This window comes from Saccostrea echinata, unplaced genomic scaffold (genome assembly GCF_033153115.1).
Source record: "Saccostrea echinata isolate AGI-Se365-2 ecotype Australia unplaced genomic scaffold, CSIRO_AGI_Sech_v1 ptg000005l, whole genome shotgun sequence".
Classification (NCBI taxonomy): domain Eukaryota; kingdom Metazoa; phylum Mollusca; class Bivalvia; order Ostreida; family Ostreidae; genus Saccostrea; species Saccostrea echinata.
Genome location: NW_026889754.1, coordinates 11,529,125 through 11,551,924, shown reverse-complemented (window position 1 = coordinate 11,551,924; position 22,800 = coordinate 11,529,125). Strand labels below are relative to the sequence as shown.

The following is a 22,800-nucleotide window of genomic DNA, read 5'->3' as shown; positions in this document are numbered from 1 at the left end:
CTATCAATAAGAAATTCTATCGAGTTCTGAGCATCAGAAAGTCGTCTTTCAGGTATACGTAGAGAAAATACACTGGTATCCCATACCAACCCTAACCACTCCAAACACTGGACAGGCTGAAAAATAGACTTTTCAATATTAATTTGCAAACCTGCTTTTTCTAAAGTCTCTTGAACTAAATTTGATGCTTTAACACACGTTTGTAAATCTTTACCAAAACCAAGACCGTCGTCCAGATACAAAACAATGTCAATTCCGCAGCTTCTCCAGTACTTCACGATGGGTCTTAGACACTTGGTAAAAATATAAGGCGCAGACGTTAGACCAAAAGGTAAAACATTGAAACAATAAAACTTATCTTTCCAACTGAATGAAAGGAAAGTAATCTGACTTTTACAAATATCTATGTGGTGATAGCCTGACTTTAGATCAAATTTAAACAGAAAACAATCTTTATTGAAAAAATTCAAAGCAATACGCCAGTCTTCAAACTTTACTTTTCTTTTGTCTACAAAATAATTCAATTGACTCAAATCCAGAATAAGTCTCTTTTTACCAGACCCTTTATTTTCTGCAACACTTAGTGGACTGACCACATGTGGCTGAAAGGGAACCTCTTGTACGCAGCCGCTCTCAAGAAGATCTGAAACAGACTGATCAACAAATTGTTGGTTTTTCATTGCAGATTTGTTATTATTCAGTCTCATGCGTGGTGGTACTGTAACAAAAGGAATAACATAACCATTTTTGATAGTATCTAATATGAACTCATTAGTGCTTATGGACTTCCAAAACTCAAAATGTTTGCGTAAACTGCCTTCACCCCTTTACCAATATCAGGTAAATTTTCAAAATAATTTACTTGCTATACGAATGATTCAAACTGATCAGTAAAAATAGATTCATCAACGAAATATACATACTGATTTTCATAATCACTGGGTTGACGAGCTTGTGCTTGGGTTGTTGGTTCTGGCTGGGGCAGTGCATGCGGATTTCCAATGGCCGAGCTTATGGCAGTTGTAGCACACGTCGTATGGAGAGGCCTCCTTACGCTTGTAGGGACGAAAATTACGGCCAGAACCACCAGACCTACCATCAGGTAGCGAAGTTGTTGCAGAACCAGACTTGGAGTATGGCTGAAAACGGCGTTTTTCCTTGATAGCTCGTAATGCTCGGTTTTCAGCTTGACGTAGACGTTTTTCGTCCTCAGAGTCGGACGCCAAATCATCACTTTCATACTCACGGACTGTCGACCACCCGGCCGGAGATTTATCGGCAATCCTGATGAGCTTGTTACGCTTAGTAATCTTGGAAATGAGCTCTCTAACGATGCTCAAAGTGGAAGAATCTGAAATGCGCTTTTTAAGTTTATTCAAATCACCCAATATTTCAGAATTAAAGTTAAACTGAATTTTGTTCCCTTCACTCTTGAATTTTACAGCCCTCTTTTTTAATGGTTTTTGTTAAATTTTCAATGTCGTTACCCGTAGAGAGTTCCTCCTTGAGAGTATCTAGTTTGTTGTCCAGGTATGACTTGAACAGGTTGAAGGTATCGGCCAAGTCCGCACTTACACGGGGGCTAGAGTGTCCAGAGGTCTCCGCAGAATTTGCCGTTCTGCGAGTGGTTTTCTGTTCACCAGCGGTTTCTTGTAGTAGAGTTTCGTCTAGAGACTCATCTTCCTCCCGGTATTGGGCCAAGAAATCTGTTTTTTGCCGAGACATCTATTCGACTTTTTACTTGTTGCACTAAGCGCAGCGAAACCTCGAATAACCTCTAGTTCTTAATACCTGGACACAGGTAACTACCTGTTCCGCACGATTTCATTTGAACTCATATCAATCGTTAAAACCCAATCAAATCTTAGATACTATAAATACTTCCTAAACACGTAAACAAACAACACCACGTGTTTCCGATACCATTTATAAATATATTTAATCCCAATTATTTGTAGACAGCTTTTATTTCATTTTTATTGATATAAAAAATCATTTAAGGAAAGTTCACATAATTATATGAATATTAATGTGAGGATACCTCCATGTGGTTAGAGCTGGGGTTTGCCCTGGGTGATCGGATCCGGTTTTAATGTCCCAGTTTTTCTGAAAATGTGTAAATTTTGCATAGTTATAGCAGTTTGCGATGTAAAACTCATTAGTTATAGTTAATATGCCGTGTTAATCATCGGAAAAACCCACACAAATATTGACTTATTGACCCATAAGTTAAAAATACCGTAAACCGTATACTGTACCCATTTTACCAACTAGGAAATAAACAATCGCCTAGAAAATCCAAAATCCTGTGTATTTCAAGGTGATATTTACAACGAATACCCAAGAACCTTTAAGAAACATAATCTGAAAATTTCCAAACAATTGGTGCAATATTAGCGAAGAAAATTAAAAAAAAACTCGAATAGCCCCGGGTTTTAATTTGCCCCGGCCTGGGTTTGCCTACCCATTTTACCAACACTCTTGTCCGTAAGTGCAATTGTTTTATTGAAGCTGTGAGTGGTTTATACTATAATTACCATCAATTGGAAGTAAGAATAAATAATTTTGTGGCATGTAAATAATATATTGTCAACTGTGCACCTTGGTTCTATATTTTTAGATCTTGCATACAATTTCACACATAATTTGTATCTGTCATAAAATGCACAGAAGCAGACCAGTTGTTCCTTTGAATGAAGTAAATAAAGAAAAATAGCCAGAAAGAAGAATGATCAAATACTTGTTAGCTTCTAATGAAAAAATGAAAATAACATTACATTTACAGTACCGACCAGACACAACCTAACAGAAAGCTAACCCAGAGCGCACCCCGGGTTCGCTCTCTGGGTTCGCTTCGGGTTCGCTTGGTGTCCGCTAGTGCTGACCCCGAGCGAACCCGGAGCGCACCCGTAGCGAACCCAGAGCGGACCCATAGCGAACGCAGAAAGCGAACCCCAAATTCAGTAGCGGTCCCAGAAAGCGAACGCGCGTTCGGTGTTGCTAACAGAGCTGTCAATCAGGATTTTGCGATTAACTCATCAGTGCGTCCACCAATCAACATGCCGAACAGGTCTGTCAATCAGGATAAGTGATAAAATGCGTTGACCATCAGAGCATCGACCAGTCAACATGCCAGTTTGTAAACATTGTACAAGCAAAGCGTGTGAATGTAGAATGTAAAAATATTATTAATATGATTTTTAAACATGATTTTACATTTATATATTTTAATTCTCCAGACAACATGCAATATTTACAGATCTATTTTCATTATTTTTTATTTTTAAAATCTATTAATACATTATATATTTTTACTATCCAGGTAGCATGTTACATGTATAGTTACATATTTATTTTCTTTATAATTTTAAAATCCATTAATATATAAATATACATTGCATAAATTTATCAGACAATAAATTCTTAAATTCCTAATAGAAAAAAGAAGATATTAATGGTTAGAACAATTGTTACTAAAGAAAAAAGAATGAAAAAAAAACCTGGTCTTCGATAAAATATAGAATTTTATTATCTCAAGATACAGTTTAAGAACATGTACGTGCTTTAATTTAATTATTTTTTATTTATTATTTCAATTTACATGCACGTTTTAATTTATCCAGATCAACATCGAAATTATCGATCTAAATAAGTGATCATGAAAAAAAAAATTAAATGTACATTGTATACAGTATAAATGTGCAGTATTTCAATACGTAAATTGGAGAAAAAAATCCCATTTTTTTAACTACTATGATATATATTTTTTTTAATTTATCTTTTACCAAAGTTTAATAAATAACTTGATTTAAATACATGTATATAGGGAAAGATTATTTTGTCAATTCTAATTATCCTACATGTAGGCCTTACATTGTATGATTTTGAATTTTTGTAACTACTTGCAAGTCAGTAAAAAAAAAAAAAAAAAAAAAAAAAAAAAAAAAAAAAAACTAAAAAACGCAAAAATGCTTATCACTTTACTTCGCGTCGATATATATAATTATACAGGTTTACATGTTCGCGAACCTCTTACATGTACTACATGTAATTTTCGAAATACTTTGTATGGATATAAAAAAAAATACCAGACGGGTACGTTTTGTACTTGTGCATGAAAAGTACACGTAATTCCAACATTAGTAAATTGAACTTGCAAAGATTCCTTAATACGTACATATATTTTTTCATTACATAGTACATGTTCATGCAATTTGCTGCCACCTGAATGCTGAAAATCAGTAAAATAGTTTTACGAGAGAGAAAGAGAGAGAGAACACTGTATATTATTTGAAATTAAAATCGTTACAACCGGCCCATAGAAAACAATCCAAGTACGGAGAGGGGTGGGGGGCTCATCGAAATAAAAGAATAATAATTTAAAAAGAAAACAAAACATCGGGCGTTATTATCTTAATTTCATCTACTTAATCATGTGAGTTTACAGTTATTAAATTCTTGTTTTGTTTGTTTTCTATCTTGTTTTTATTTATTTTTAAACATTAAGAATTTTGTTTGTTAACATGCCGCTCCAGTATGTACATGTATGTAGTGGGGCGGGGGGGGGGGGGGTGTCATGAACCAGTAAGGAACACAAACTATTCAAATAATCATTTACATGTATTTGAAAACAACTTCATCAAAAAATAATATATTCTTATCAGTGGACCAGTTATTAGTTTTTGTTTGTTTGTTTTGGTTTTTTGACTGTTGTTGTTGTTTTTTTTATAAGTCTTCCGTTAATCTCGCCTTATAAAACAATGATTTATAGCATGGAAGTAAATTATAAATGATCTGTAAAACGAAACTTAAGTTACACTGTATGAGAATTTTTAGTGATTATCACGACCTACATATACATGTAATTTACGACAACCTAGCTTAAGGTAGCTAAGGACACCTGACCCAAAAAAAAACCTTCCAATAGATTTTGCTGAAATTTTCACATGGCATAAAGGAATATGTAATGGACATTTAGTGGAAATATGAACATGGCATTGAGGGTAAATTATCGAGCTACGGGGTGATGAGTTACCTCCCCTTTCCCCTCAATCTAAAATTCAGTATCCAACATAAAAAGACCCATAAAAAATTTATTATACAATATGCAAGCATAATTTAAAATTATTTCCAAACAAAAGTGATATTATAAACTTATTTCAACAATAGATTGCTTGAACAGAAATATAATAAGAGAACGGTGCACATTATAATGTTTAGATTGAACAAATCCGACTATTTTCATCCATACAAATTATACCATTTTTCAGACATAAAAAAATATCTGTCCAATAGATTTTTAATTTTTTATTATTACATGAAAGATAAGTCCAATACAGTTCCTCACTCAAAAAATCTTGACCACATTGAGGGTAAATAAAGACAGCACATGGTCCACTGACACCCCCCCCCCCCTTTCCTTGTTTTCCAGTCTTGAAAAAGAAGAATAATGATTGACTTGCTATTTATCACAAATCAAAGTGATTTTATGAAAAATATAATTGATGGAAGTAATTATTAGTTCAAAGCAATGTGTAATAATGATAAGTGAAAATATGAACTTGGCAATGATGATTACCAGGTAATTATCAAGCCATGGGGTTAAGAGTTACCTCCCCTTTCCTCTCAATCTAAAATTTATTTTCCAACATAAAATGTACTCAATAAAAATTTATCATTATTCATTACATTTTCTTGGTTGTTAATTAAGAGAAAACATTAGTATGCAATGGAAAATTTCACTTTATTTGATTTATTTCCACATTGAGGGCAAATAAAGACAGCACATTGTCCCCCAACCCACCCATCCACCAATTCCTTGCTTTTCACTCCTGAAGATACAAATAATGATTAAACTCTAAATACCCACATTTTCAACATTTATCTTATTTTATTGCCACATAAAAAAATAATTATTATGTAAAAATATATTAAATATATGTGCTCGTTTCTTAGTCAAAACAAAAGCAAGCTATTTGACATATCATTGCACAACACACATACTTAATTCTGTTGCATGAATATCATTGAGAAATCTTTTAAATTGAACAAAAGTAATTCAAATGTAATTTTACTATTATACGCATTACTGAGCTGGTTTGATAACAATATAAAGTCAAGGTAACTCACACAGGAAATGAAACATGAAATTTAAAAAAAAAAAAATTTATACATTTCTACATGTGGAGCGGCCCATTGCCGCATCCGACTGAACACTCACACAACAATATAAACATGAAATTTGAAAAAAATAATGTCTACATGTGGAGCGGCCCATTGCCGCATCCGACTGAAAACTCACCCAACAAATTAAACATGACATTTGATAAAAGAAAATAAGGTCTACATGTGGAGCAGCCCATTGCCTCATCCGACTAAACACCCACAAAAAATTAAACATGAAATTAGAAAAAAAAATAACAAAGTTCTACATGTGGAGAGGCCCAATGACACATCTGACTGAACGCTAGCACATCAAATTAAACATGAAATTTTAAAAATTAAGGTCTACATGTGGAGCGGCCCATTGCCGCACCCGACTTAACACTCACACAGCACAAAAAAACAAAACAAAAAAAAAAAACGGAAAAAACAAAATTTGTTTAAACAGTTATAATCTATTGAAGTAACAATCACAAATATCTTTATACACCTGATTTGATCTGGGTAGCTATGTATTTACATGTTAATAATCAGAAAAATTTATGGATTATACATGCAAATTTTCTCTCACAGTTTTAAATATTACATTTTCCATGAGGAAACAAAGAATTGCAAATTGCATGAGGTTCCAATTAGACTAGTTTCACAATATTATACCACTGAACTTTATGTCAAACCACTGAACACTTTTTCACTGTGTTACTCTTCCTGTTTCTCAAAGTATGCATTAATGCGTTTTGACGTTTTTGCATTAAAACCATGTTCTGATAACACAGACTTTACTCCTGTATCATTGTCTCTGTGGTATGCCAGGTAGAGGTGTCCAAGTCCAAGACCAGAATTGGCAAGTTTTCTAGAATTGGCATTTGAAATCAGCTTTCTTTCAACAACTGGCCCAAATGATTTCTGCAGAGCATGGAAATTGAAAGGAAAGGCATCTGTTTCTCTGAATGTAAACTTTGATACAAAAAGCTCATGAAGAGTTTTAACATCAGCAAGAGCATCATGCGCTTGATAGGATTTCCCTAAAAGAACCTGCACCAGGGTCTGCTGTTTGTAATTTCCCACAGTCTCCTTACTGAACAATTTACGTGCAAGTCTAAGTGTGTCTAAACAGGCATCGACATGGAGAAGAAATTCCTGCAAAAGATTGTGAACTTGGAGTGTCTTGCAGAGAATTGGAATGTCAAATGACAATATGTTATGTCCCACAAGAATTGTTTTCTCACGCTTACTGAGATACTCTATCATTTTTAGGAGACCAAGTCTAATATCTACGCATTCTACTTCTCTTCCTAAGGAGAACATGCATCCAAGGTCAAAGTCATACTTCAGTCCTGTGATTTCACTTGCTTTCTTTGTAATTTGCTGAGAAGGAGAAATATAAATATTGAACTCTTCTTTCCCATCAAAAGCTGCTAGCTGGATAATATCACTGCTGCGAGACAGTCCTGTAGTTTCCAGATCAAAGGCCACAATATTTTCTTCACCATTGAATTCACGCTTACCGGGTATAGTTTCAAGGTCACAAGAGTTGACTTCTGATGTACTGATGCATGGCTCATATGTTTTTCCTTCCTTCAGGCAATTTTTTGATTCTCTCTCGTGTTTTCTTTTCTTAAAGAGGAAAAAAAAGTATACAAGAAATGATTCTAGAAGATATGTCCTTTTCCCCCTTTGAAAAATCCCGACTGTGATCTTGAACATATATACACTTATTTGCAAACATTAAGGATTATCTGATGTTGATGTGTACATTTATGATCATAACTATACATATCATTGATTTGATGACCATCTCAAAAAGAACAACTTTTATTCAAGATAATTACCATGACTTTATTTGGAGTTTGACCTTTCAATTGCACTCTAATTAATGTACACACTTTGGGTAAAGTATGAACCAGATTGGGCCATGGGAAAAGAAGATAAGTAAATAAATAGATATAGAGAGATCTGCTTTGACCTTGACATTTAAACATGGTTCAAGATCTAGAGTGTGGCACACCCATAATACATGAGCTCTCTATTGGAGACAAGCTGAAGGCTGATCCACATTTGACAAAGGGGAGATAAAAATTCTCTGAAATGCGACACAAGAGAGACAGGAGGAAAGACAGTGATTATTATTAGGGCACCAGCAGACCACCAGCAGACCATAAAAAGTTATATAACAGTATATGAAATTACATGTTATATATTGACATTCTATGCATAATCCAGTATAAACAAGCTTTGGTCTAAAGTCATGGCATAAAAAGATTGTTGCTTCTTGAAAAGTTGAAAAATAATGCATTACTTTTGAAAACTATAATATATGGCAAACATATTTTGAAGATAAAGACTCACTACAGCTTAAAAATTAGGTGTCAGAACTAAACACACAAGCAACCATCTCCTACTCTTTGAATAAATTGTACACAAAGACATACCTTTAATGACAGGCGTTTTCTTTTGAATGAGATAGATGCATGTCTTTTTTGTGCCACAACTTCTTTTTATCCATAGTAATCCCATGTCTCTTAGAAACTTTTCCTGGAGACAATAAACTTTGTCTGTTTACCTGAAACAAGATTGTAATTACACTTTAGAGAAAATTCAGTAAACTAGATCAATAACTTTTAAACTGACAGTCCTGTGCAGGGCTGCTCATCGTAGAAAAGTGACAACTTTAAACATTTTACGATAATGTTTGGAATAAATAAACAGTGCACAAGGAGGTTGACACAAAAGTATAATTAAGCTATTTCTGTACAAAATTTAAGGAAGCTATGATGCAACTTGTTTCAGTTTAATATTTATGTATTTGTGTTTATCAATACATGCATTTGCCAAGGCCAAAATAAAAAATATCTTTTTTTTTCCCCTAACGCGACCGACCCAATAAAAACGCGCCAACTGGAAAGTTTTTTTCATAAGATTATTCCAATATTTATTTTTATTTTATATTTTTGATAATTACTGGAACAATAACATTTATTTGAACATTTGTCTGGTAAAGGGCTCCAAATTTAGACTTGTACACAACACTTTAGGCCATTGAGCAGTAAAGAATCTTTGTCGTGCCAGTATCTACTGCGACACTGGACTGAAGTTTTTTTGGTCTCAATAGAAGAGCGTCTCGCATTGGGATTTGAACCTGCAACTTAGAAATAGCTCCGTACTTCGAGACTCCAAAATGAAATGCTCTAGAACCACTGCCTTGAAAAAGGACACTGCATATGTAAGCACTGGAAGCCGACAGTAGACCTGTATGAAAAATACTAGTATACTCTGATGTCCAGTCTTTGTATACTGATACTTTTAAACAGATGTACAATGTATTCAATTTCAACAAATTTACTCTGGTATGAGATATTTCACAAGGTCGATTGAATAATAGTTGTGAATTAATTTACCTTAAATGTTGAGTCTAAACGGCATTTGTATGGTATTCTAGCCGTTTACAAATTGCTTTCTTTTGTACTTAACTTATTTATAAATGTATCATTCCATTTAATTTTAGAAATGTATTTTCAAAACTGCTGTCAAAAAGAATTACTAGTACGGTATTTGCCTACCTATCTACCCAACTTGAGATTTTGTGGGTCAGGTTACGAGAAACAAGTATATTTTTAATGACAGCCCAATAATTAAAACTTTAGACACATTCTTGCTTTTTTGTAAAAAGAAAAAAAAATGAATCTCTCAGAGGACTTTTAACATAAAACAATTACCTCCTCAATGTATCTGTACCCGATATTCTTCTGTAAAACTGCTGCAGAGACTCTAGTAGCCAGTGATGCTGTGCCTCCATATGATCTTTATTTTCAAATATGAACTAAAACTATTAAAATTTAATAGCTTTGGGATCCAGGTCTTTGACCTCTTTTACTTGATATAATATGTCACAAGTCAATATAGTATATATATATTATATGCATGTGTTTGGCAATTTGCTAATACAATGTATTAACATTATTATACGGTAATTATTTTTAATGTAAATTTAAGCTTTATTGTAATGGATGTTACACTTAAAAAAACAAAAACAAAAAGATAACTACAAGATACCTATTTTTTGGTGCCTTGCTTGCCACAACATTGTTAAAGTTTTCATTACTTTGTGTTGATCCCAGCTTCAGCAGCTGTGAGGCCATCTTTTTATAGTTTTCAGTAATGTTATCCAGTTCAGTTCTAAGCTGGTCACCAGACAGTGGTTGGCCTTTAGATAGGTGCTTGAAACTAAAATATTTTGATAGAAAATAATGCATAATATTTCAACATAGGTCTATATTATCTGGTTTCTCCTTAGATTCTGTGATGATAAATATTTTGCATTAGATCTACACACTAGTACTGTGCAGTATTTACTAGCTGACCTCCAGCATAGCCACATTTTCCTTAAAACTAAGAAATATGAGCCATGCTAGTACTGGGTTGACTCCTTGTTTTTATTTATCATAACTCATGCCATACCCCATTTAAATTCAATAAATTTCACTTTGCATGCCCTCTTGGATTGAGTTTTTATTACAAGCAATGCAAGTTATACTGTATAATATCCTGGGTTCCAACATTCACACTTCATGGTTTATAGAGCTTAACTACCCCACTCCAGGTTATACAGTATAAATTAGACAGCTATATGTATTAAATCCAAAACATACCCCAGTCTGTGTTAATTAATAAAAACTATCCATATTATAAGTAACATTTACAGGAAATTTCAGAATTACCTAAATGTCAATGGATTTTTGTGATATGTACACCATGTAGCCCCTTCACATAGACTATGGTCTCCAAACATATGAGGAACAACCATCTCCAATTTTGACATCAGTTCTTCTTCAGATGTATGTTTGGTGGATATGGCATACATAAAGCATCTGACCACATAGGAAATTGTACCAGCCGGTTTGAGTTGTTTATAAAGCTTGGCGAGCTTATAAAGCTGTTTGGTCAAGTTTTTCTTTAAGCGATTCTTATCCTGCTTTTTTTTGAAGAGATGGGAACATATTCTTTAACCGAGCAGCAGTCGTCGAATCATTGTCTGCGTGGATTGTCTGGACCTCACATCCATCTTCCCTCATCCTATTTAACATTGCTGAGGCCATATCTGGTTCCATTGCCTTACTAGAACCTATAAATCAAGAAACATCAATCAAATCAAATGCAAATTTTGTTCAATTCTCAGAAAATTACAGGTTCGAGTAACCTGTTAACCGATTAGAAATTGCCATTCCTAATATATATATAGAGACAGACACATGGATAAACAGGAAGTTGATATCAGACTCGTACAAATATGAATCCCACCATATAACATGCCTAAACAAAGAATGTGCTAAAATTTCAAGTGTTATAAGAAGTTTCTGAGAAAACAGTGACAAAAATTTGCTACGGACAGAAACACAGACACAGACACACAAGGGTAAAACAGTACACCCCCCTATCTTTCGGAGCGGGGGTATAATGAGTTAAGGCAGGTTTGTTCATTATAAAAATTTGTTTGCATGCACTGAAGCAGTTTTGAGACTTATACATCTATCAAAGACTAATTCAATGCTTATATTTACATTTTTTTCACTCATTGCCTTATCTGCAAAATGTTATACATACATGTACATTGTATTTCAAAATACCCCATTATCTTTCGGGTAAGTTATTATTAATGGAAAAGCCGTTCAAACAGCTACTTACTCTTAAACTGTTCAATGTGAGAGTGAAATTTGGTTTTTGCTTCTTAAGAAGGTGAACTAGCTTGCCCAACTTTCAATGTTTGTGTCGATCATCAATATGATTAATAAAAACTAAGAGACAGATAACTGGTGATTCCTAATAAATATTACAGTGGATAGCTCATTTTATCTCATACGTGTGGTGGATACTACCCATAAGATAAACCTATGCTTTATCAATGGCACTTCCGGTTTTGACATAATCCCTCAGCCTCGCTTCAAGATGTAAATTTATCAAAACTTCTAATTGTGAAAGTTCTGTTATCAAATGAATGCTAATAAGCAAAAGTTTTCGTTAAAAACAAGAAAAAAACTCGTAACACTTCAGTGAAATGTCAAAATTTATCAATGTACAGGCTACAGCGATGGATGATATTAACCCCCCCCCCCCCCAATAGATTCACAGGGATTATCTCAAAGTTTGTTAAAAACGAAAATTGTATGAGATAAATAGAACATCTATAATTGTGTGTTTTGATATTTGCCTTATCCAACTCGTTGAAATTGTGAATATTCACTCGGCAAGCCTCGCGAATAAACACCATTCAACAAGTTGTATAAAGCAAAGTATCAAAACACACTATATAGATATCCTCTATTGATAAATATATCATACAAGACATTTACATACAAAAATGTTTCAAAACATACAAACCTGACCAATTACTGCTGCAGTCATGATTTGGAACCGTTTCATTCCTACCAAAATGGTATTGACAGACTCGACATATCTTTGATCTCACATCATATTCAAGAACTTTTCCACTGTGAACACCAATAAGGCTCGCATGACCTGTTATATTAATTAATGAGATTAATTTCTAAACTGATCGATACAATGGAATAGGGGAACAACGTCATTACACAATTAATCACTGTACCTATACATGATGAAATATATTATCTAACATATAATATCAAAAAATATAACTGGAGTCCATGGATATCAAAATATGTTTTCCAAAGTGTGTATTTTAATTAAAATATTGCATAAATTTATGTGTGTATAGCTTGGGTAGTTTACACTCCATAAATTGCTAAATTTTATTTTTTTTTTTACACTTTTCAACATTAATCAGCATAATTTAGATGATGACATTACCAGTATTACTATTATACTGACAGCCAGACCCCCTGGTCTGCCAACCAGCATCAAAGCTACATTCCAGTTGGTCTGCTGTAGCATTCATTTCTTCTTCTCTTGCTCTTTGACACGACTCCTTGGCCTGGCAAACAATAGAAGCTGAGATCTCTTTTTCCTTCTTCCTCAAAGTGGTGGCATCAATAGGTGGAATGTTGCAGGTGCTAAGAAAATTTACAACATGGGTTGGTCCCATACCAGAATGTATCATGGCTGAAAAAAAATAGGCAAAACCAAATTTATAGCTGATTGAAAAATCTAATTTTTACCAGCTTTTCATATATAAAGACCCAATATATACGGTTTGAACAGCTCAACAATTTTACTTTTTAATTATCTTTACAGCACTTTTAAGGTCATATAAAGGATTGATATCCATAGGATCATTGTTTAAACCTTGCATGCAGATTCAATCCATACCAACTTTAAATTTCAATTGTATGAGCAACACTAAATAACATTTTTCGTAAATTTTGGTATGGCCCATACTTGGAGTTGAACGCTGCCATTTATTACTCCTGACTAACCCTAATGGACCTTTGAAAGTGCTCTATTCATATTATTAATAAATGGCATAAAGAAATCTGTAGGAAGACAGCTGGGGCCATAACTCACTTATCCTGAGTTTGTAGTACTTTGTACCATCCTTCCAATCTAGATCTATCGAATTATTCCCCAATTTAAGGTGCACATCTTTGATTGTGCCTGTACAGTTAACTAATGATATATATTACCTATCAGTTGCATTGTTGCATAAATTACATGAAAAATAGATAAGCAATACTGGATATTAACTACTTGCTGCCCCTCCCCCAAAATGATGGAGTATTGACACTCAATTTGAGTAACACTCCACAAAGGGAAGAAGAAGAAAATACATGTATACATGCAATCAATTTATAATACAGATAGCAAAAAATGGAGGGTATTTCTCTATAATAATTACTTTTTTTTTTTTAAATTTGTAATTAAATAAATTGAATATAATCAGAGACATTAAAACATATCTATGATATAATTTAGAAAACATGTATAATCAATATTTTAAAAAAACTCGAATTTATGAAAATTGCAATTATGATGGAATAAGTTTGAAATATTCATGTCAAGTGATAAACAAGTACATCATGTTACAATTTGACTTACCCAGAGCTACTTTTGAGTTGATGTCAAAGGCACCTTTTTCGTTCCTCTTTCCTGTACACACTGTGTTGGTAAATTCACAAATACTACTGTCGCACTTGATGTAAAGTAAACTGCCGAGCCCATACCGCTTTTCATTTACGATGTTACATAAATGCAAACGATTGTTACACCGTTTACATACCAGCTGGTCTGCCAAGAACTTGAGCTCCACAATCCGCCGCCCCTCGTTCCATCTGACGTCTTCCTCCGTTCCACACGTTTCGATGCATAGGCCAACACCAAGATCATCTCCAGCTATGTCGTCTGCTTCAGGATTAGAGGTTAAGTTGTTTGCCATGTAGGAATGGTCAACTTCGTAAGAAACTATCTCATTGTCCTGTTTGCTAACACTGTTTAATTGTCTCATATGCGCTGATTTCCTTGATCTGCCTTTGCTGCAAAACTTCCCTTTAACTTTTCCCGGCAACCTGTCTTGACGTTGTTTACAGTCCGCCATGTTGAACGACGCACTTCCGGAATAAACGGACCGAATATTTTTTAATTTTAGAATTCACGTGTTATGTCACGTGATCACTATCCGTAGCTACGTTAAATGTAAACTGCTAAATATGAAAACTTAGCATTTTAGGTGTACAGTATGTCTCAGCTATTTCATAGATAAGATCATAATTCAGTTGTTTGTCTTTCAAACATTTAAATTACGATTTAGCAATTGCAATTACAATTGGAAGTTCCAACTTATTTTAAAACGCATGAATAATGTCAACAAATGAATTTGAACGCTTTTTTTTATTAAGATAATCTTATCAATTTCACTCCGTCCGATATATCGAAAATAAATTTAACACCTTTTCTTCTTCTTCTTTCGAGATATACTTGGCTTGTAAGTTAAGAAAAATAAAAGTGATAATTCTACGTCGAATGTACGGTGAAATTCTTGAAAATTTATCAACGTTCTCCATATTATCACTTACAAACTTGTACATGTTTCGATCGCCATCAAAACAGTAATGATCGATTTCACTACTGTATTTGGAATATACAAGGGGCGGGGCTTACTGGCGGCAAGATTGAAGCGGGGTCCGCTTCACGCATGAGTGCGTAAAGCGAACCCGGAAAGCGAACGCCGGGTTCGCTCTAGCGGACCCAGAGCTGACCCCGAGCGAACGCAAAGCGAACCCGAAGCGCACCCAGAGCGGTCCCAAATTTTCTGAAAGCGGACCCGCAGCGGACCCCGAGCGAACCCAGGAAGCGAACCCGGGGTGCGCTTTGGGTTCGCTCTGGTGTTAGGTTGTGTCCGGTCGGTACTGTAATTAATGAAATTACAGCTAAAATACAATATACGCATCTGAAATGTTCCACAGCAGATTAAATTGAACTTTCTTTTTCTAACAATTGTTACATTGTTAACTGCAATTTAACAGTGAAGTGTGAAATCGGACCTATTGTTCGCAACCTTGTACCTGTTAAAATCGCTCATGCATATCGCATATATGATGCAATCGGCCAAGTTTTGAAGCATACTACACCGAAATAATATTTAAAATAATACCTTACATTTTATAAATTTACCCAGATAGCAGAACATCGTTGGCCCAATCTTACATTATGGTTGTATTATCGCTGTTGGGTTACCTTTATTGGGCCAACGGTGGTCCAACATGGAATATTGATAGTTGGTTATGTATAATGGGGCCAATGTTGGGCTAACTGTTGGCGTTATATCATTAAACTATTATTATGAGAGAAAACATTTGTTGGGGGATTGGTATCGGCCCCAAGTTGGCCCAATATACCATGAATCTGGCTGAGCATCATGGGCAGACAACATCCGGGCTACTTGTAATATCCGCGCCATTTTTAATCTGACACGAACGTAATGAGACTGATACCTTGCATATCTGCATCCACTTTGTAAGTATTTATAATATGTTTGCTTTGACACAGCTTAATTAACGTTTATAGTTTAAACGATGTCGAGTACAAATCTGTGTAAATCAGACACGGGGAAGTGCAGAGGCCAGGTGCTGTTGGGTCAACACTGTCCCAGATAGCATGCTAACGTTTGGCCAATGTCATCGGTTACATTGGGCCAATGTTGGCAAATGACATTGGCCCAATGTAAGTTTGCTCATCGGCCAAATGTTGGCCCGATATGTTGGGCCAACGTTGGCCCAATGTAGAGTGTTATTTCTCTATTTTCTATTTGGTCCAATGAATGCGACATTGTGCCAATGTTGGCCCAACGTCAACAAGAACATTGGGCCGATGTTTGCAAATGACGTTGGCCCAGTGTCATTTTGCTCATTGGCCCAATGTTGGCCCGATATATTGGACCAACATTGGGTCAATGTGTATAACCATTTAATTGTTACAAATCTGTATATTGACAAATCCGATCGTCTCTACAATCAGAAATAAATCTACCACCAATCCTACTTGAAAATACAAGTTAGCTAAAATAAATTTACAAGGCTTGTTAAAATTCTTATAATTTGTCAAAACAAAATAATCAGTGATTAAATTTATTGTTTCTATACAAGAAAAATAAATGAAAGTATAAAATAACAAATGTGTTTTGATACAGTTAAAACAATAAATAATTTGCCCCTTATTTAGATTGAAATTTGTGTCTAGTAGAATAAATTTCCGAAATCTACCACTCATTTTACTTATATACACTTAACGTCGAGCACATGATCAAACATGTTGAACATGTTGAAGTTAAAAAAAAAAAATTATTCAGTACTAAAACATAAATTGGGTTCTTTCATTTAAAATTTGTTCAGTGTACCGACAAATTTTCTATACATGTATTTTACTTTGAATAATGATTTATATGGGGCAACATTGAATCAAAATCGGTGTGATGATGATGGTCAAGCGTAGAAATTTTATGCATAAATGCCTTCATCACGCAAGCTAATCGCTTAATCACACCATGAAACAAAAAAGACGGTTATTCCTTAATTGACAGCTTAAACATATAGTGATATACTTGTAAATACTTGTAAATGTAATCGTAAGTACCAAATACTACAATTTTAGTGCTACTGGAGATTCTAAAAAGACATTGAGAACACAATCAAAGAATGGCTAAGGTATGCCTAGGACAGGGATGGGGGAGGAAGAAACGGACAGAGAAGAAAAGAAGGCGGAGGAGGAGACTCGGGAGAGAGAAGAGGAGACTTAGGAGAGGGATCAGATGGAAAGTGGCAGTGCCTAACTTTTTTCTGTTATATACTGTGACATACCAGTAGATCTACCCTTTTCTGTGTCTGTTTGTCGGTAACAAACACGATGCAGATGCCAGAAACATTTTTTTGTGTAAGTAAACAAAGTGGCGGGATTCATTTTAGTATTATTTTAAGAACAGGAGGGCTTTGTTTATTTTTTAGACGTGCTTATTGATACCTGCAATTTACTGAACTTGTGCATAATTTACATCAGAGAGGGAGTATACAGTCATGTAACCCTACATGTATCGCTTCAAGTGAGCATCAAATTTTTGTTCTTTATTAATGTTTTCTTCATGCACTGAGCAATAAAATACTAGTATGTTATAATTTAATTTTATATTTTGACTTCTTTTTCCTCAGTTTTTTTTTAAATTAATGTAGAGCTACGTACAATGCAATACTTTGTGATGGTAATTCTATGAGATATTGACCGTTCACGGTAGCTCAGTCGGTAGAGCGCTCGCTTCGTGATCGGGAGGTCGTGAGTTCGAATCTCGGCCGCGACAGACCTAAGTCGATAAAAAATAGGTAGCAACTGTTCCTTCGCCATGCGCTCGGCACTTTGAAGTGAAAGTTGCGGGTCTTTCGGATGAGACCTTAAAAACCGAGGCCCCGTGTCACGGCAGGCGTTGGCACGATAAAGATCCCTCACTGCTCAATGGCCCTGAGTGCCGAGTAAAGGTCAAAATTTGAAGCCCTTCACCGGTATATGGTGACGTCTCTATATGAGTGAAAAATTCTCGAATGGGACGTAAAACAATATACAATCAATCAATCAACATCTATGAGATATTGTGAATATGTATTAAACTATTAATCTAGCATATATAGTATTAAAGGGCTTTTACCATTAAACTGTACTACAAAACTAGTATAACCTTATTATATATAGTTTGTTATTCAATTTTGAGGACAAATGGCCAACCAGTGAAGAGCAAATGAGTTGTCCTGTAGGAGAGCCAATAAGATACAAACCAACGTTGGCCCAAAAATGATGTTTGCCCAATATTGAAAGAATAAGTGGCCCAACAATGGCTAAATAATATCCGTTCGTTGGTCCAACAATAAGCCAACAAGTTGGTCTGATTAAGGGCCGATGAGCAAATTACCGTTGGCCCAACATTAATTGCTTACAATGGCCCAACTGTACAAAAATGACGTTTGCCCAATATTGAAAGAATACATTGGCCCAACAGTGGCCCAATATTAACTGTTACATTGGCCCAACAATAAGCCAACAAGTTGGTTTGATTAAGGGCCGATGAGCAAATTACCGTTGGCCCAACATTAATTGCTTACAATGGCCCAACTGTACAAAAATGACGTTTGCCCAATATTGAAAGAATACATTGGCCCAACAGTGGCCCAATATTAACTGTTACATTGGCCCAACAATAAGCCAACAAGTTGGTTTGATAAAGGGCCGATGAGCAAATTACCGATGGCCCAATGTTGAATGCATACGGTGGCCCAACATAAGGAGCATTGTTGGCCCAACAAAGGTCCAATAACATCCTTCTATCTGGGTAATGCTTCCATTGGGATGCACATATATTGAAATAATGCGTCCTGAGCAAAATTCATGCGTAATTTACGCATGACGCACACCAAAATGAATCACTGTTAACATAGTTAAAGTGTTAAACATATAAAATCATTTTGAAATTTAAAATGTAAACTGACCCTAGAACAAACATAAATGGGTCTCTTCTGAGAGAGAATAGTCCCCTCTTGTTTTTTTTTTTCAGGAAAAATGGTTGTGCAATTTTTAAACATAATTAAAATCCTTATCTTTGAACTAAGAACTGGGTTGCACCTTCTCCATCTGTCCATATATGAGGTTTCTTGTGTGAAGTCTCTTAATATTTCATTGGTGTATAACAGTATGTGAGTTGAGGGAATCTTGTATGGGGTCAAACAATGTATAAAATGAAAACGGAACATTACATTAACTCGCACTCTTAACAAAACCAAAAAATTGATTATTTTTTTGAAATATGTAGTTTGTAAGCAAAATAAATGTGGAATATAAATATTTTAGGATGTCAGCATCACAGTCTTCAGCTGAAAGCTCACAACCTTCCTCAGCAAGTGATGACCCCTTGCCAATCCCAACATGAATTGGAAAGACCAGGACGTGGAGGATACAGGTGCTCCTGACCCAAGAACCACCTCTTTCCACCCTGCACGGGAGCCAGGTGTCCAGCTGGGACGTTTACTGAGGTATTAACAAAGGGGTGAAATAATCGATTGCTTTACTGTGATCTATCTGCTAATGGTATGATTACCAGAGTACTGGAAATTCAGAAAATAAAAATTATACACATCTGAGGCTCCCAGCTTTATGATTGTATCCTCAGACAGGGTAATTAGTACTGCTGGCCACATGTGATACACAGATATTTCATGCTGCATGTTTCTACTTTGTGTATGATATTTATCCCTAGTATTTTATAATATAAATATTACTCTATCAAGTTTATTTCAAAGATTTCTGTAATTTCTACAACTGTAGATTCTTATTAAAGGGTGGAATTTATTTTCATGTAATTTCGTAAGAAGCAGAGATTATGTTATAACGCTCTTTTATTTTTATTAATTAAACACATAAGAAAACTTGAGCGCTACAATCCACTCAAGAATTTATATTCTCCCAATTTGAACCCAATGAGTCAATTGGCAATATTAAGCACTCAAGTAAACCAGAAGTCTCTGATGAGACTGTAGCTCTACTGGTCTGTTTGTATAACAAAAGAAAAGTAGCACTTGGATTTGAAACATTGCAACATGCAACAATAAATAGAATTATGTATCTTAATGTAGTCTACTTTTGTGACAAGTTATACTGAAATCAAATGAAAACTAGGAGTAGTAGCCTTTTGAAAGTATTTCACGGAAATTTCTATTTTTAGTAACCATGACAACACCATTCACCCAAATAAAAAAAAACAGAAATACATATTATGTATCGTAGTGTATTCTAACTGTGTGCCAAATTAGATTGAAATCAGACCAAAATTGTAGGAGGAGTAACGTTTAATGGGAATTTCACAAAAATTTCTATTTTAAGTAACCATGGCAACACTGTTCATCGAATTCAAAAACCAATGCAATAAATTATGTATCTTAGTATAGTCTTCTTGTATGCCTAATTATATTAGAAGCAGACTAAAACTGTAGCAGGAGTAGCGTTTTAAAGAAATTTCACAGAAATTTCTATTTTTAGTAACCATGGCAACACCGTCCATCGAAATCAAAAACCGATGCACTAAATTGTGTATCTTAGTGTAGTCTACTTGTGTGCCAAGTTATATTGAATCGGACTAAAACTGTAGGAGGAATAGCGTTTTAAAGGAATTTCACAGAAATTTCTATTTTTAGTAACCATGGCAACACCGTCCATCGAAATCAAAAACCGATGCACTAAATTATGTATCTTAGTGTAGTCTACTTGTGTGCCAAGTTATATTGAAATCGGACCAAAACTGTAGGGGGAGTAGCGTTTTAAAGGAATTTCACAGAAATTTCTATTTTTAGTAACCATGGCAACACCGTCCATCGAAATCAAAAACCGATGCACTAAATTATGTATCTTAGTGTAGTCTACTTGTGTGCCAAGTTATATTGAAATCGGACCAAAACTGTAGGGGGAGTAGCGTTTTAAAGGAATTTCACAGAAATTTCTATTTTTAGTAACCATGGCAACACCGTCCATCGAAATTGAAAAAACCGATGCACTAAATTATGTATCTTAGTGTAGTCTACTTGTGTGCCAAGTTATACTGAAATCGGACCAAAACTGTAGGAGGAGTAGCGTTTTAAAGGAATTTCACAGAAATTTCTATTTTTAGTAACCATGGCAACACCGTCCATCGAAATCAAAAACCGATGCACTAAATTATGTATCTTAGTGTAGTCTACTTGTGTGCCAAGTTATATTGAAATCGTACCAAAACTGTAGGAGGAGTAGCGTTTTAAAGGAATTTCACAGAAATTTCTATTTTTAGTAACCATGGCAACACCGTCCATCGAAATCAAAAACCGATGCACTAAATTATGTATCTTAGTGTAGTCTACTTGTGTGCCAAGTTATATTGAAATCGTACCAAAACTGTAGGAGGAGTAGCGTTTTGAAGGAATTTCACAGAAATTTCTATTTTTAGTAACCATGGCAACACCGTCCATCGAAATCAAAAACCGATGCACTAAATTATGTATCTAAGTGTAGTCTACTTGTGTGCCAAGTTATATTGAAATCGGACCAAAACTGTAGGGGGGGTAGCGTTTTAAAGGAATTTCACAGAAATTTCTATTTTTAGTAACCATGGCAACACCGTCCATCGAAATCAAAAACCGATGCACTAAGTTATGTATCTTAGTGTAGTCTACTTGTGTGCCAAGTTATACTGAAATCGGACTAAAACTGTAGGAGGAGTAGCGTTTTAAAGGAATTTCACAGAAATTTCTATTTTTAGTAACCATGGCAACACCGTCCATCGAAATCAAAAACCGATGCACTAAATTGTGTATCTTAGTGTAGTCTACTTGTGTGCCAAGTTATATTGAAATCGGACCAAAACTGTAGGAGGAGTAGCGTTTTAAAGGAATTTCACAGAAATTTCTATTTTTAGTAACCATGGCAACACCGTCCATCGAAATCAAAAACCGATGCACTAAATTATGTATCTTAGTGTAGTCTACTTGTGTGCCAAGTTATATTGAAATCGGACCAAAACTGTAGGAGGAGTAGCGTTTTAAAGGAATTTCACAGAAATTTCTATTTTTAGTAACCATGGCAACACCGTCCATCGAAATCAAAAACCGATGCACTAAATTATGTATCTTAGTGTAGTCTACTTGTGTGCCAAGTTATATTGAAATCGGACCAAAACTGTAGGAGGAGTAGCGTTTTGAAAAATTGTTTACAGACAGACGGACAGACAGACAGACAGACAGACAGACAGACAGACGCACGGACGACGGACACCTTACTATCGCATAAGCTCTTCTGGTCTCTGACCAGTAGAGCTAAAAAAGGAACCTATTGTAATTTTAGTAAGTTTATAGTAATTAAAATTTACAAAAGTTGTGAAAAATCATTTGCTTTTCTGAAACATATTTAGAACCATGATTATTGCATGTACATTCACTATTTTTACTAATGTTGATTTTTATTGATTTTAGATTTGGAGCCAGAATGTTAAAGGAGCCTGCTGATTTTTTTAAACTGTTTTTAACGGAGGCAATTGTGTTTTCAATCTGCGTTGCAACAAACCACCATTCCCAAATGCTTATAGACAAAGGAGGGAGATCATCTAATTCTCCTCATGGGACTTGGGATCCTCTTACTTCAGAAAAATTATATGGTTATGTGATTGTATGTGAAGATTAG

At 34.9% G+C, this 22,800-nt stretch overlaps 1 protein-coding gene, 1 long non-coding RNA gene and 2 pseudogenes across 2 annotated transcripts; 2 read left to right on the top strand and 2 right to left on the bottom strand.

Annotated features, from left to right (window-relative positions):
• Window positions 1-609: 609 nt before the first annotated feature.
• On the bottom strand, window positions 610-1,943 carry LOC133180054 (uncharacterized; annotated as a pseudogene).
• A 4,909-nt stretch (window positions 1,944-6,852) lies between these two features.
• LOC133179657 (uncharacterized) lies at window positions 6,853-14,665 on the bottom strand (annotated as a pseudogene).
• A 1,080-nt stretch (window positions 14,666-15,745) lies between these two features.
• Window positions 15,746-17,505, top strand: LOC133180053 (uncharacterized). Its single transcript, XR_009720260.1, has 2 exons — window positions 15,746-16,083; window positions 17,218-17,505. It is a non-coding gene; the product is annotated as an uncharacterized LOC133180053 (long non-coding RNA).
• Window positions 17,506-19,433: 1,928 nt separating this feature from the next.
• Window positions 19,434-22,800, top strand: LOC133179656 (uncharacterized). Its single transcript, XM_061314359.1, has 2 exons — window positions 19,434-19,631; window positions 22,593-22,800. The coding sequence occupies exons 1-2, from the start codon at window positions 19,525-19,527 to the stop codon at window positions 22,798-22,800; spliced, it is 315 nt and encodes a 104-aa protein (XP_061170343.1). The 5' UTR covers window positions 19,434-19,524.